Below are 16444 nucleotides of genomic sequence, written 5' to 3' on the forward strand. Positions count from 1 at the left end.
ACATCGTTAAGAATAAAATTCAAATGATATATAGTATTTATTACAGGTCATTCTCCCATATAATTATATGGCTTAGGCCTAATCAAAATAACCCTGACTAACAGTTCATAAGTTCCTGAGTTTGAAACCAGCTTGAAAGGAACAGCAAAGTATAGGCTATATAAATAGTCTCTGGGAACAGTGCTTCAAATCAGTGCATAAAGGCGATGCCTCATGACGACACGCCTGCCAAAAGTCCGCGAGACACATTTACATGATAATCCTGATGTGTGACTGACATTTCCTGATCTCCTTCATGCTGGAACCATAGACTGTAAGAAAAGGCTGGAACTCTCTGTGAGAAATATGATACTGCCATATAGACGCGCCCTGGACAAACACATGGACTAAATAACCTTTTAAGCCTTTTAAAAACAAGGTAGGTTTTGTGATTATTATCATTTGCTGGGTTATGTTTGTGTGTTTTGTTTCAGTTTATTTATTCCAACTGACAGCGCGAACTATGCGCGCGTGTAACTTTTCACAATTCACGTTACTTCAGCGTTGACACCATGAGTTACCATTTTTATGTATTGTTTAATTATTAACATAATAGCCTACATTATATACTGTTTAACAGTTTATTAATGTACATTAACATATTTGTTTGTTTTTTAAAATGTCATGCAGCTTGAAATTTGATCCCATATTTTCTATATGAATCATGATTTACTCATAATATGAACCATAATGTTTGTTAATAAATTATATAAATTATAATATAGGCAGTTTACTTTATAGAATTACCTAGACAAATGCTGGTAATATTTAAATGTGAAATCTGTTTAGGTTGAAATTGAAATTACTTAGCAGTGTGTATTGTGCATTTGAAATGGGTAACTTATTTTGTATGACGAACATTTCTCTTTTTTTAAACGAATTATTATTTCGAAGTAAGATAAGATGGGGTAAGATGTCCGAAGATGACCTCCTGCATTAATATTTTCCCTTGACCATATAGAAAAATTGAGTCAAAACAGTTTTACGTTAGAATTGCTCAAATTGTTTTGTCTGTGGGATATAGACAGTGATCTGTGATATTGCATTATGTTGAATATCAAAGTTTTTTTTGTGTCTATTTATTAATTAGGGATTCGTTGACACATGTTTTCATGTTTTTAGATATGGAGAAAATATTTTTATTTTGTAGTAAAAAAAAAAATTCAATTAATGTGGTTGTTATTATTTCAAAATTACATCCTTGGATCCGATGCACATTTCAGACATCTTTGCAATTCATTAAAACTTATAGACTACAGACTAAGGTAATAAGTGAATTAAATTAAAATTAAATTCAGTGCTGCTATTATGACATCTTCAATGATAATATTGGCAATTAAACATATGCATGTCATTAAGTTACCTTTCAAATGAAAATCTCTATTAATACAAATCTATTAATGACAACAGTGGGGCTAGATATGATAATAAAATAATCATTTTACATTTTGTGCTCTTCCTATAAGCACATGTTTCTATTTATTTTCCTTATTAAAATATAGGTGGATGCTTAATTTAATAGTAAATGCACTTCGTTCTTAAGCGGACATCTTACCCTAATTGTTCATGTAGTGCAGGGCTAGGCAAGTTCGGTCCTAGAGAGCTGCTGTGAGAGCACCTGAACAAGTAAATCCATGTCTTCAGGATCACTAAGGCTATACGCAGGTGAGGGCTTTGTTCAGGGTTGGAGCCAAACTCTGCCAGCGGCTCTCTAGGACCGAACCTATCGCTGATTCAGTGTATTATGCATATATTTTACTGAAGCTCTATTTGATCATATACTTCTGGTGTGACTATGCTCATGCACTTATTCACTTTGTTGAGATAAGCAGATGGAGAGCACGGGAAGCTCCAGCACTCTACCTCCACCACCAGACATGCACGTATCTCTTGTGGGTGAGTGTGTCGGCGCTGAGGAGAACCAACAGCAGAGTTTGGGTCGGTCAGATGGGGCTCAGGCTAAAGAGGACACCGATATCCATGCTGCTCAGCCTGATGGGACCTCTGCCACCTTCAGAAGGGCACCCGTTCAGTCCGGCAGTAAGCTATGTGGCTACCTCAACAAGCAGGGTGGACCTCTCAAAGCCTGGAAGTCCCGCTGGTTTGCCTATGAGGAGAAAAGCTGTCAGCTGTTTTACTACCGCATGGCACAGGATATCAATCCTCTGGGTAAGGTGGATCTGTCTCGGGCCACGTTCAGTTACCCGTTGCAGGGAGAGGAGGGAACCTTTCATATACAGACACCAGAGCGCACTTTCATTCTCAAGGTAATGTTATCACATGGTTTGGTTTGAAATAACAGGCTTCCATAAACTGTGATTTTTGAAGAAAAAAAGGGGGACGAGTTGTTTAGGATTGGGTGGTAATCAATGAGAAGAACATGGCAACTATACAGGGGGGAAATAATATGAAATTGGAGGGAATATGTGGTTGTGAAAATAATGAATAAACGTCAATGCCTTTCATGTGTTCTATCTTCTGTTAAATATGAAATGTTATTAGGTTAAGGACCTGGGAATGTTCATAAAAGATACATTGGACTAAAACGAAAGGAGAAAAAAAATAAGAAACAAAAAGTGAAACCATTGCCTTAAGACAGTTCATGATTTAAAACATTTGAGATTCCAAAGGTCAGTTGCTGTTCAGAAAACAAGCTTCAGATGTATAAATGAGGGATGAATATAAAGCCTTACTTATTATATTATATTTATTATATATACTTTCCGTTTCTTTATTTCTCCAAAAGCTTGTTGTTGTTATCAGTAGAGTCAGACAGGCCTTACACATCACATTCTTGAGTATCAACCGAGCTGAAATTAGGTCAGAGAGAAAAGGCTGCTTGCTGTACATATCTTGATAAAGTGTGTTTTGAACAGATTTTTAAAAAAACATTTTTTTTTTACATTTTTTAATGTTTAAAACATGGCCTTCCAGTATATTGAATAATGTGGTACTTCTATAAAGGGACTTCCCTCCTCCTCATTTCATTATTTAACATTAGGGTTAAGTGTGGAGGAATAACCGACGAGCATTTTGAGTAAAACAACAATGCTTTAGAAAACACAGCCATTATGTTAAGACAGTGTCTTAAAGGGATAGTTCACTTTGAAATTAATTTTTGATATTTTAGCCTACCTCAAGGGCATCCAAGATGTAGGTTTCTTTGTTTCCGCAGTAGTTTCAATTTTGTTATTTTCAGGTCAAACCGTTCTTGTCTATCAGTCATATAATGAAGGTCTATGGTCACCACCTCAAAGAACACACACAGAAGTTAAAATTAAACACGATTTAATGACTCGTAAATGTAAGTACACATTGATGGCCTAAGACACGAAACGAGCGGTTTGTGTGAGAAAACGAACAGTATTTATATCGTTTTTACCTCGTTACCACAGTCATAAAGCGCCCCTGCCCTCAGATCACTTGGATGTGGCTGTGGTTACAAGAGATAAAAACTATATAAATACTGTTTATTTTCTCACACAAACCGCTCGTTTCGTGTCTTAGGCCATCAATGTGTAGGCCTACTTACATTTACGAGTCATTAAATCATGTTTAATTTGGACTTCTCTTTGCATGCTCTTTGAGGTGGTGACCATAGACCTTCATTATATGACTGATAGACAAGAACGGTTTGACCTAAAAATATCAAAATTGAAACCACTGCCGAAACAAAGACACCTACTACATCTTGGATGCCCTTGAGGTAAGCTAAAACACACCAAAAATTCATTTCAAAGTTAACCATCCCTTTAAGTTCTAATGTGACCGACTAAGTAGGGCAGTTAATCTTGGTTTTCGGTAACAAATTAGGCTAATTTAACTGATTTAAAAAAGCTATGAACAGTTTTGAAAAAAACGTGTTACTCGTAAGACTAGCCTTAGAGGTTTATGCAACCAGCCTAAACCATGTGTCTTCAAACATCATTCTGTTTTCAGGCAGCAAACAGGGATACCCAGATGTACTGGTTGCAACAGCTGCAGTTGAAACGTGCCCTATTCAGGGAGAAGCATGCTGAACATCAGTCCATGCCAAGACCAGACAACCTAACTGTGGAAAGCACACCATCAGCAAACTGCCCTGGTAAGAGGAAGACCATACGAAACCTAGCATTTCTCATCTGAAAACAGTTATTTAAATAGCCGTTACTGCACCTTGGAAATTACACTGTTTATGAAATATGATCTGAGGGGGAATTTACTTGGTTTAAAAGGAAAGTCAAATTATTTGGCTAGTCATGTGATAATAAGTTAATAGAAAGGGAAAGATCAGCCCAGTCAGAACTTGAGGATTATTCCAGAATGTTTTAACTGACTGTTTTAATTGAAAGAGGAGTTTCTTAACCTTCAAACTATTATAAAATCCTTCATTCAGATGATAATCTGAGTTTATATATGTTACTATGTGCTACCTACATTTGGTGTTCAAGATAACATCCCAATTGTTACTAAACAATGTTACTAAACCATAGGCTCTGAGCATGAGCACAGGCCAGAGACGGAGAAAGGAAAAGCAAGGATAGAGGGAGGAAAGCACATGATTAGAAGGAAGGGGGCTGCTGAAAGCGACCAATCAGATAGCACGTTACTCAGCAGGTTGCATTGTTTTAGTTTAGTCATCATTAGCCCAAGGGGCTTAATGCTAACCAGCTCTCATACAGTCTCCAACTATGTTTGTGCATGTGTTGTCTGGCAAATCACAGCAAGAGGGTGTGACAGGAAAGGAAATGTTAGTCATCTGCAAGATCTAAACGTTTAGTAATTCTGGAAAAGGGTGGGATGGATGTTGATATCCATCTTATTCACTAAGTTGAAGAACAGCTATGCAACATACTGTGGTTTGCGGCCAATATCAGTGCTGCATAGCACTTAACTGACAATCTGGGGTTTGAAGTGGACTGAACACAAAATGACTGCTGAGTTCAGTTTCCCTGTGCACTTAACCTAAGAGGAGACATTTAAATGAGCAAAAAGCCATTATCCACTCTTATCTGCGAGAGAAACTTTTTCTATTTCTTTGCTTTCACAGAGCAGTAATTCATGACCCAAATATAGAAGTATATACTTATTATAACATTACATTAGTACATCTTGAGTTACAAAAATATAGAGCTGTGTGAAAATCCCTGTGATGAACTTATAACATATTCACATGCAAATTAGCACACAACAAATATATTCTAAAGGCACAGTTAAAATGAAAACTGAAAGTATAAAAACAAAAGTTCATTCAAAACATGGTCTAGCTTTACATTACGTGTCTTTAACTGCTATGTAGTGTACTGACATTTAAGTTAATCCAAAAATATGTTATAGTCTGACATTTAATTTAAACAGAAAGGCACAGAAACCTTTGGGGATTTACAGTAGAAGTGTGGCAGCAGTAATTTGATATAAAATTGCTTTAAAATGTATACACTCTCAGAAAAAAAAGGTACAAAAGCTGTCACTGGGGTTGTACCTTTTCAAAAGGTAAACTTTTGTCCATTTTAGGTGATAATATGTACATTTTATGTGCTAATAAGTACATTTTAGGTGTTAACATGTACATTTAAGGTGCTAATATGTACATTTTAGGTGTTAATATGTACATTTTAAGTGTTAATATGTACATTTTAGGTGCTAAAATCTATATTTAGCTACTAATATGTACATTTTAGGTGTTAATATGGACATTTTAGGTGTTAATATGTACATTTTATGTGCTAATATGTACATTTCAGGTGCTAATATGTACCACTAAGGTACCAATATGCAGCCTTTGGGTACAAAAGTGTCCCTTTTGAAAAGGTACAGCCCCAGTGACAGCTTTTGTACCTTTTTTTTGAGAGTGTATCTGCTACAGTATATGACTTATTAATATTGCAAATTGCTCTCTTCTCTTCTTATCCCCGTCTCTTCTAATTCACAATGCTTAAATGCATCATTTCCAGGAATAAGTAGGGTTGGGCTTGTCATCATTGTGCTAAAAGCACTTTCATTCCTTTTACACAGACACCCCCTTCCAACCACAAGCTCTGTTATCTACGCATTAGGAAACAGCTGTGGGATGAGGGTCAAATGCAGGAAATGAGGAAGTGAATGTCTGAGCAGCTGAATCCATGGAAAATGCAAAATATAGCACTACCAGCCAAATATAACATGAAAGTGTTCTTAGAGACCGAAATAAGATTTGTTTGTTGTTTTATTCTGTGCTAGCTATGGTTAGCATATGGATCTTTTAAACAACACTTCTGCTATTATCAGGAATTTCAGGCATGCTGATACATGTACCTCACCCTGTGATAAATGTACAACATTGTGTGGCTGTGTCATAAGAAAAGAACTAGGTGGAGCAAGAAAGAGCAGAATATCACAGTTTTCAACAGTTGATCATGTTTAAGGATCATGTAATACTGAGTAATGATGCTGAAAATTCAGCTTTGCATCAAAGGAATAAATTATATTTTAAAACATATTTAAATAGGAAACAGTTGTTTTAGATTTCAATAATATTTCACAAAATTATTTGATCAAATAAATGCATCCTTGGTGAGCATGTGATTTCTTCTTGCGAAAACATGACAAAAATAGAAACAAGTAAGTTTCATTATCTAAAGCACCTTGTAATACTGGACTATCAGATGTATTTAACTCAATGGGTTTGTTGAACAATCTTTCTGCTTTATTCTAAACAGCTAACTTCTTGCCGATGGTGAAGACTCCTTCAGGCCTGGTGGGTGAAGAAGCTGCCAGTCTGCCCGCACCAGGATTAAACAACCCCCTCAATATGTCAATCAAACATCCGCTAATTGAGCTGCAGTGAGTACATGTAGGCCTACTTATTATGTTTTCTCTGTCTGGTCTAAAAAAATTCACAAAATGGACACTGACATCATGGCATATCTTTTGGGTAAAATGAAAAATACATCATACCTTCCAAAAAAGAGGTGTTATCTAAATTTCTCTAGAATTATTATTTTAGGGAAGTTATCATTACTCTGTCACACACATATACTTCCTGACATGTTATGTATGACAGTGACCAAGCTGTCACTTGTATGAGGGGTTCATAGACTTCATATATTCATATATTTGACTTGACTTGACTTATTAAGTTAAAAAAAAATAAGATACAAAATAAACCAAGAAAATTGGCTTGTTTGCAGAGGTGGACGGTAACAAAGTACTTTACTTGAGTGCTGAACTCTTTTTGAGTATCTGAACCCGAAATCATATTTAGATGATCTTAATAAGATCAGAAACTTTGTGTGTCCGAAACTATGGTGGACGTTATTGAGTGCACTTATCCAATCTCACATTCAATCCGACTACTGGAACCGTGTTCTAGAAATAAATGTGATACTGATATGAGGGTAGGCACTAGGCAGGCATAGATTCAGAGGCATAAGGTACTGCAAGTATTATACAATAATAAAACAATGCATTGACATTTACTTTTATATACTTTTAATACTTAAGTACTTCTAAAACAAGCACTTCTGCACTTTTACTGAAGTAAAAATCAGTCTTTACAACTTTTACTTGTAACAAAGTAATATTTGACCAGTAGTGTCTGTACTTTCACTCAAGTAAGGAAGTTGTGTTGTCAATCTCTGCTTGTTTGGTTTCTGAATTATGAAGGCATTGCAAAGTATAGTCTATCTAATATAAGATTAGGAAGTAATTGTAGTTTCACGTCTGTCTCAATAAGGATGTGGTAAGTTGCTTCTTTTTCTGAATAAAACACATCATGACTAACATTGTTTCGTCATCATCTGCAATGTCAAACATTAAATAGATTACATAGCCTACACACAAAGGAAGATGTTAATTATTAGGCAATCTTTTACTATTGCTCATACTTATGATTGGTTAGTTTCAGTTATCAATAATACTAAACTTCAGTACTTGTCCTGCTACTGTGCTATGGACATGATCCAAATCATGAGTTTTTTGCTTTTACTTTTTTAAAGTGATTTAACTTACAAATTTCACCAGATGGTTGATTAAATTGGCAATGAAACCCTTCAGACTGAAACTGGAGGGACTCGAGTGGGCTCTGTTAATTTGATCCAGTAAACAACCACCCAGAACAACTACCTAATGACATTCTTGTAACCACTTAGAAGACTTAGAGCACCTTAGCAACCACATGACATAACAATGCCCTGGCAACCATCCACAACATGTTCAGCTTCATGTTGCAATGTTTACACTGGCCTTTTTCTTAAAACAAAATGTGGTTATTATTGTGAGTTATTTCTTCAGACGTGTATCTGTGTTTGATTTACAGGAACACAATGCACAGTTTCCGTAACCGGCAGTCACAGGAAATTAGACAAAGCGTTTTCCATATTGACGACCCAAATGACAACCAAAAAACACCCTCATCTAAGACACACAGTAAGCGCTACTACTTTCTTGCCAGAAAAAAATAATAATAAACAATCGTTTTAAATGTTCATGCCCACCTTCCTCCTCAGCTTTATCAGTTCCCACACCCAGATCTTCTCAAACCCCAGAATCCCCTTCAAACGCCAGGTGTGTGGACCTGCACAAAAATAATCCATCCACAGCGTCACAAAACAGGAAGAGTTGGAAAGAAAAGTTCCAACCGCTAGAGCTAGACAGATCTCAACTTCAACATGAAAAACTTTCCCTGGCTGAAGAGGTCAAAGCACAGAAGGTAAAGTGAGGACATTAACCACCACTTCACCTTCATCTTCCTGCTGGATTATTTATCACTCATATAATCTACTAAAAGCTGCATATGTATCATATCATTTGTCAGGAGTTGGTGTTGCTGTTACATAAAGTGCTGGAAGATGCTCAGCTGGAGAAACGAACCTGTGCTCAGTTTCTAGCTGCGGAGGGAGAGCAGGAACGTTTGGAGCTCCTCAGACACGGTGAACGGCGGGCAGCCAAACTGAGAGACCATCTGGAGTCCCTGCAGCAGGAGAACGAGAACCTACGGAGGGATCTGAACCAGAGGGACTCTCATGTCGCTGAACTCCAAGAGAGTGTCCAGCTCCTGATGCACAAGAACCAGGCCAAACAGGAAGTGATATTGAAACTATCTGAGAAGTTAGCAGCCTGTGGGGAAGACCAGCATTGCACCAATGGGCTGGAAACGGAGACCTTCAAACAGCTTACACTGGAGAATATGCATTTGAAAGTGAGAAAATAAACTTTTTACAATACAGTATATATATATATATATATATATATAGACATTTGTAACAAAGCTTTCTTTTTTGACCTTTCTATTTATCAAATATTCTTGAAAAAAAAAACAAGACAAAAATATCTTGGTTTCTTGCAATCATGACTACTAAATTTTTGAGGTCTGTAAGATTATTTTTATTTTTGAAGAAATTAATACTTTGATTTAGCAAGGATGCATTCAGTGACAGGATTGACATTGATACAAAAAAAATCTATTTTGTTTTGTTTGTTTTTTACATTATATTCATCAAAGAATCATATAAGAATGATTTATTAAGGGTCATGTGACACTGAAAACTGGAGTAATGATGTTGAAAACATGGCTTTGCCATGATAGTAGTATATAGACCATTTTGCAAGATGTAAACAACACTGGTCCAGAAGCACTTCCTGTTTCAGTTTTTTAACACTACATAAAAGCTGGGATAAAATACAACCAACAGAACATTTAAAACTGAATCAAAAAGTTAAATAACATCTTTAGGATGTTTTCTTTACATGTGAAATAAAGAAAACAGTTACAAACTGAAACAGGAAGTGTTTCTGGACCAGTGTTGTTTTCATCTTGCAAAATGGTCTATATAATACTCATTATTTATGAATAGTTTGTCCGATTCTGAAATGGTTGTGCCAAGCATGATCACAGCTCTACTGTAAACAGAATCATTATCATATCTCTATTTCAGGATGATTTGAAAGCATATAAAACCCAGAACCAGTACCTAAACTCTGAGATCTACCAGCTGACGACTCTTTGGAGAAAAAGTTCAGAACAAGAGCAAAGTCTGATAGTAAAGGTGAATTTTTTTCTTGCACCAAAACAGGCATATTTTCTTCCTGCTGTACTTTAAAGACTGGCTAATCTCTTCATCTGAACACTGAAAATGTCTTTATGAACTGAGCGATTTGAGTTTTGAAAGTTAGTGTGCTTATACAACTTTAAGGGAAATTCCATTTTTAGAATATGAATCTAATGGCATGATTGTTGGGTAAATGTCACTTAAAAAGTGTTTGAAACCACATTTACTGAAGCTTTACTATGTGTGTGTCAGTGTGCTGTTTTAGAGGCCAATAACTGTCAGATGGAAAGCAGATATTTGGGAATCCTCCAGAAACTCCAGGAGAGTGAGGAATTGAATCCGGAGCTGAGGGAAGCAATCAAGAAGGTGCTTAAAGATGCAGTTCAGGCAGACCTGAACGCAGCCATCAAAATAAACCCCATCAGGTACACACAGTCCCATCAGTTCACCTGTTCTTATCTTCTTTGGAGCTCTCAATTCTCATTCACACTTGGAATTGTAAACCATTCCAGACATGGATGGCTGTATAAAATAAATGACTCATACTGAGATTTATAAAGAAATAGATCAGTTGTTGCTTAGATAAGGCCGATGTTAAAAGAAAGTCGAAGAAGAATGTAGAACTTAAATGAAATAACTTGTATTAGCATTAGAGCCCGACCGATTAAGGATTTTGAAGGCCGATGCCGATACAAATATTTTTGTGTTTCAAAATCCGATATTCCGATATATCGGCCGATATTTTTTTTTTATTAAATATTATTGGATTTCACACATGTGCAAAAGAAAAGCTAACTTTTCTGCACAAGATACGTTTGATGCTTTTTCTCTATGTCTAAATGTTCACTCCTCACAAGTATAACTTACATTTTACAATGCAGGGACTGTAACTAGAGATATGCTAGTTATAAATACGGTAATCATTACTTTATTTAGGCAGAAAAAGTTCATTGTGGTTTCCAAGCTCATTAATGTTAACGTTAGCGGTCTTCCACTGATGATAGTGGCATTAGCTAGCTTTGTGGTTAGCTAGTCTATGATGAGCCATAATTTAGCAATAGATAACATACTGGAAATTGTAAAACATACATTTTCAATTTTACAGGCCAAGGAGAGATGATTGAAGCGTGTTTCGTCCATTTTTATTTTATTTTATAAATATTAATTTATCGGCCATTATAACTGCCGATACCGATATTATGGAAAATGCCTAATATCGGCCGATAATATCGGCTGGCCGATATATCGGTCTGGCTCTAATTAGCATGAACAGATATTGCCATCTAAATGTTTGTCAAAGTTCTGTTTATGTTGGAAAAAAATTCACAATTCCCAACATTCTACAGTGAGTACGATGAATATGGATTTAAGATCGCGGTAGACTACAAAGTTGAGGACCTGAAGCTCCTTGCTAAGATCCAGGCCCTGGAGATCCGATCCCAAAACCTGCTGAATCACGAGGAATGCGATGGGCCGCTGTTGGCTCGCTGCGCTCAGCTCCTGTTCGGACGTCCTGAAGCTGAACTCTCTTCGTCAACAGAATTAAAGGGTCTACTCCGGACAGGCTTGCCACGCGAGTACCGCGTGAGGGTTTGGCGTTTTATGATACAGACTAGAACCAAGACGTTAAGAGAGCGTCATCCCGACCGCTATCAGGAGCTGTGCGAGAAGAGCAGAACCTCGCCTCACCTGGTGCCCAGACAGATCCAGCTGGACCTGGATCGTACGTTGACCACCAATCAATACTTTTCCCCTCCTTCGAGCCCCTTGATTCAGAAGCTGGAGAGAGTTCTGCAAGCGTTCTCATGGCAAAACCCCACCATCGGCTATGTGCAGGGACTCAACAGGTAATTACATTCCAAGCGACAACTGGTAATTGATGCAGAGCCACAATAGACATGATGAAGAGAGAAATGGCTTTGATTGTTGTGGTACTCACAATATCTTTTTAGCGTAATATTGGCCACTACACCTAAAATAAAAATAAAAATTTAATCATGAATAACACGTTACCAAACCAAAAAGTGCCAGATTTACTAGCCTGACTCCACCCACTGGCAATATTTGAAAATGCTGAAAAAGTGGGCAGACCCCAGCGGAGATAGAGGGGACGAAATAGATGCTAAAACACTATCCTGATTGTTTTCAATACTCGCAATTCCAATTCCTGGTTTTTATACTGCCAATGGCGTAGCTCGCGTGGTGAGCTGAAACCTGCGTACGTCACGAAGTGCGGAACATCCAATAGGAAAATTTAACTGCAGTAGCCACCGTTTAACCTGAAGAGGGCAGCACTAAGACGTTTTTACACCATATATTGTAGAAATAAAACACTTTATACACAAATGTCAAAAAAGTTATTCGAATCAATGACTGGTTTTAATAAAGATCCGTTCTTACAGATCATTAACTAAAAAAAGTTGGTTTAGTGTTTAGTTACTCTTTAAAAATGTCTATTAATTTATAAAAAAGGGTTTTTTTAACATGCTTAATTTTACATTTAATGTCATAACTGAGTACACCCCTTTACCACCACGTTTGTTGTCTTGTCTGCCATGCTGAACACCGAGTGCCAACTAGCTATAACTAACATCATGCTGACCTCATATTGACCATGTCATGTGATATACTGACATCTAGTGGTCATTTGTTGAACAACTTGCTGAAGAGGGCACCTTACGGGCTCATCATATTAGGGCTAGGTTATGACACCTATATGCAAAAAGAAAGGTAAATAATACCAGTATCTATGCCACTGTGTTCAGACTGGCGGCCATTGCTCTGCTGGTACTGCAGGATGAGGAAGATGCCTTCTGGTGTCTGGTAGTGGTTGTGGAGTACATCATGCCTCACAATTACTACACTAAAGATCTGCTGGGCTGTCAGGTGAGAACTTGGAAAATCATAGATAAATATCTATAAATCTTAAAGTACGCGGCAAAGCAGTAATGTACACTCACCTAAAGGATTATTAGGAACACCTGTTCGATTTCTCATTTATGCAATTATCTAAACAACCAATCACATGGCAGTTGCTTCAATGCATTTAGGGGTGTGGTCCTGGTCAAGACAATCTCCTAGAGGAGCAACCTTGACTGAAATAACCACTCGTTACAACCGAGGTATGCAGCAAAGCATTTTTGAAGCCACAACACGAACAACCTTGAGGCGGATGGGCTACAACAGCAGAAGACCCCACCGGGTACCACTCATCTCCTCTACAAATAGGAAAAAGAGGCTACAATTTGCAAGAGCTCACCAAAATTGGACAGTTGAAGACCGGAAAAACGTTGCCTGGTCTGACGAGTCTCGATTTCTGTTGAGTCATTCAGATGGTAGAGTCAGAATTTGGCGTAAACAGAATGAGAACATGGATCCATCATGCCTTGTTACCACTGTGCAGGCTGGTGGTGGTGGTGTAATGGTGTGGGGGATGTTTTCTTGGCACACTTTAGGCCCCTTAGTGCCAATTGGGCATCATTTAAATGCCACAGCCTACCTGAGCATTGTTTCTGACCATGTCCATTCCTTTATGGCCACCATGTCCCCATCCTCTGATGGCTACTTCCAGCAGTATAATGCACCATGTCACAAACTCGAATCATTTCAAATTGGTTTCTTGAACATGATAATGAGTTCACTGAACTAAAATGGCCCCCACAGTCACCAGATCTCAACCCAATAGAGCATCTTTGGGATGTGGTGGGACGGGAGCTTCGTGCCCTGGATGTGCATCCCACAAATCTTCATCAACTGCAAGATGCTATTCTATCAATATGGGCCAACATTTCTAAAGAATGATTTCAGCACCTTGTTGAATCAATGCCACGTTGAATTCTGAAGGCGAAAGGGGGTTGAACACAGTATTAGTATGGTGTTCCTAATAATCCTTTAAGTGAGAGTGTATTCCTCAAAATAGCTCTATAATGGCCCGTCTTCATTTTACTGTCTCACTCGCTTCTTCCATCTCGCTTCTTCTCATCTATCCAGGCTGACCAGCGTGTACTAAAGGACCTCATGTCGGAGAAACTGCCTCGACTTACAGCGCATCTGGAAGCTCTAAAAGTAGACGTATCATTAATCACTGTTGAGTGGTTCCTGGTGCTGTTCGTTGAGAATCTGCCTACCCGCATACTGTTTAAAGTATGGGACACCTTCCTGTATGAGGGCATCAAGGTACCTTGGATCTATGACAGAGCATTCTTGGAAATAGTGTATGGATCAGTACTGGGTTTCTCCAGTATTACTGAAGAGATTACAAATTAATAATAGTTGAACACTCTGCGGAACACTCTGCTATAGTTTTGTGGACTAAATCCCCCATTCATCTTTTTCATAGGTGATATTTCGATATGCACTGGCTCTTTTTAAATACAGAGAGGAAGACATCTTAAAGATTCAAGACAGTGTTGAAATGTACCAGTATCTCCGTATCTTCCCCATCACCATTGCAGATGGAAGGTGAGATGAAGGATAGAAAAAAAAGTATATTTACTGTATACACACTCAGTTTATAGTAGAGTAATGTACAGCAACGGAAGTGTAGAATAGTCATATTTTCTGTATTTGATGCATTCTAAAGGTATTAAGACGTTATACAATAAATGTATCTATTCATAAAGCCTTACACTATACCATATAATAGTATTCATGGTTACACTTTTTAAGGATGAGTTCTAACACAAATCCTGTGAGATTTTTGTATGCACAAGGAGTCTGACAACAGCCGGCGCTCCACACAAAGATCTGATCTCACCATCATCAAGGCTGTCTGTGATTACATCAAGAAACAGAAAAACGGAGACAGAATAAATCCAGAAGAACAGTGAAAACATCTACAAGACACTTGAAGAAACCTTCAACGGACATCAGATCTCCGTGAGAATCATACCTGCTGTTGTCAGGCTCAATGTGCATACAAAAATATCACTGGATTATTGCAATTAATGTCAAAATTAATGTTTGGAAATGAAAACTGAAATTTGCTACTGACACACTACAGCAAAATATAAAAATTACTGACTTTTTTTGTGTGAAAATACTAACGTACCTAAGACTTTTGCATATATATATATGGAGTTCAGATGCAAAAGCCTCTAAGTGCCATTTGAAATTTTCTTCTAGAATGATCATTTTTATCAAGCTTGTAAGTTCAGTGATTTCACTTAAATGGCAATGATAATTACCTATTAATTGTTATTTAAGTGAAATTAATGAACTTAAATATACAAGTTTGATAAAAAGATAAAAATCATCATTAAAGAAGAAAATTTCAAATGGCATTTAGAGGCTTTTGCATCTGAACTCTTCAAATATATATATATATTTAACTATGTAAATATATATATATATATATATATTTAACTATGTAAGTATATATATATATAGTCTGTTTCTTCCATTTAATTTCAAGCTCCTGGTAATTGTAGACAGTGACAATGTAGCTTTTTTCACCACTGTCAGACATATATATATATATATATATATATATACATATAATTCATTGAGTCACAGTAAAACAAAACAGCCTGCATCTGTCACACTGACAGAAACAGAATATGGGTCAGATGCTTCTGTGGTGGCTATTTTAAACATACGCCCATGATACTATGCATGCTTCCTGCTTTTAGTGCATGGATGGCATAGTTTAAAAAACACAAAGAAGAAAAGCTTGCTTTGGGAGATTCTTTCCAAATCACATGTTCCTGCAGGAAATAAACATGTCAGCTAGTCTACTGTATAGTTTTCTTAGATATAATGTCGATATACCTCATCTTCCTTTTCCACAGAAAGCTGACAAGCATCGCCTTCAATGACATGAACCCACTGCCCATGAAGCTGCTGCGGAACCGGCGCGCCGTGCATCTGGAACAACTCCGCACTGAGATTAGAGAGCTGGAGAACTTGCAGAACGCATACAAAGCTGAACACGTCCGGTGCAAAGACAAAGAGCTGGACACCCTGGCGAGTGAAGATGAAGAGGAGGTATAGAGTAGGCAAACATAAGCTCTTGATGCATGTGCAAATGCCTTGAATGCTGACTGAGAAACACTACATAAAAATAACTCATCAGTTACTCACCCTCATTTAGTCCCAATCTCATTTGATCAGCCATTTCCATTTAGTAAAAGTAAATGGAGATGGATTCTGGCCAAAAAAGCACCATATAAGTAGTCATAAAACTACATGCACTATATTCCAAAAGTCATATGCTGCAATAGGTTGCATGAGGAACAAACCAAATCAAAAATTTGTATCAGTCGGGGCAGCTGACCTCAGTATTGGGCATGTCTATTGCATATATGCAACTTTGCCACTGTTTAAAAGATTCGGGTCAATTTTATGGACATGAATGTAATTTAGCAAGGATGCATTAAATTGATGAAAACAGTTTTACT

The 16444-nt window shown here is 37.3% G+C and overlaps 1 protein-coding gene across 3 annotated transcripts; it reads left to right on the forward strand.

Annotated features, from left to right (window-relative positions):
* The first annotated feature begins 1 nt into the window (after window position 1).
* Window positions 2-16191, forward strand: tbc1d2 (TBC1 domain family, member 2). Of its 3 annotated transcripts, none has more exons than XM_039648883.2 (14): window positions 2-418; window positions 1872-2306; window positions 3979-4123; window positions 6717-6840; window positions 8315-8424; window positions 8505-8707; window positions 8813-9196; window positions 9933-10043; window positions 10299-10471; window positions 11393-11893; window positions 12812-12932; window positions 14037-14222; window positions 14386-14507; window positions 15836-16191. In XM_039648883.2, the coding sequence occupies exons 2-14, from the start codon at window positions 1872-1874 to the stop codon at window positions 16035-16037; spliced, it is 2817 nt and encodes a 938-aa protein (XP_039504817.2). In that variant the 5' UTR covers window positions 2-418; the 3' UTR covers window positions 16038-16191. The 3 variants fall into 3 exon arrangements, with proteins under 3 accessions (XP_039504817.2, XP_039504815.2, XP_088991147.1); XM_039648881.2 differs by having other exon boundaries at window positions 278-418; window positions 1869-2306; XM_089135021.1 differs by having other exon boundaries at window positions 291-418; window positions 1864-2306.
* Window positions 16192-16444: the final 253 nt, after the last annotated feature.

Source organism: Pimephales promelas, chromosome 9 (assembly GCF_988280905.1).
Source record: "Pimephales promelas chromosome 9, fPimPro1.hap1.1, whole genome shotgun sequence".
Taxonomy (NCBI): domain Eukaryota; kingdom Metazoa; phylum Chordata; class Actinopteri; order Cypriniformes; family Leuciscidae; genus Pimephales; species Pimephales promelas.

Coding starts and splice junctions, on each gene's coding strand:
- tbc1d2 (XM_039648883.2), top strand. CDS start 1,872: ATGGAGAGCACGGGAAGCTCCAGCACTCTACCTCCACCACCAGACATG. Junction 8,425..8,504: donor ACCCTCATCTAAGACACACA/GTAAGCGCTACT, acceptor CTTCCTCCTCAG/CTTTATCAGTTCCCACACCC. Junction 8,708..8,812: donor AAGAGGTCAAAGCACAGAAG/GTAAAGTGAGGA, acceptor ATCATTTGTCAG/GAGTTGGTGTTGCTGTTACA.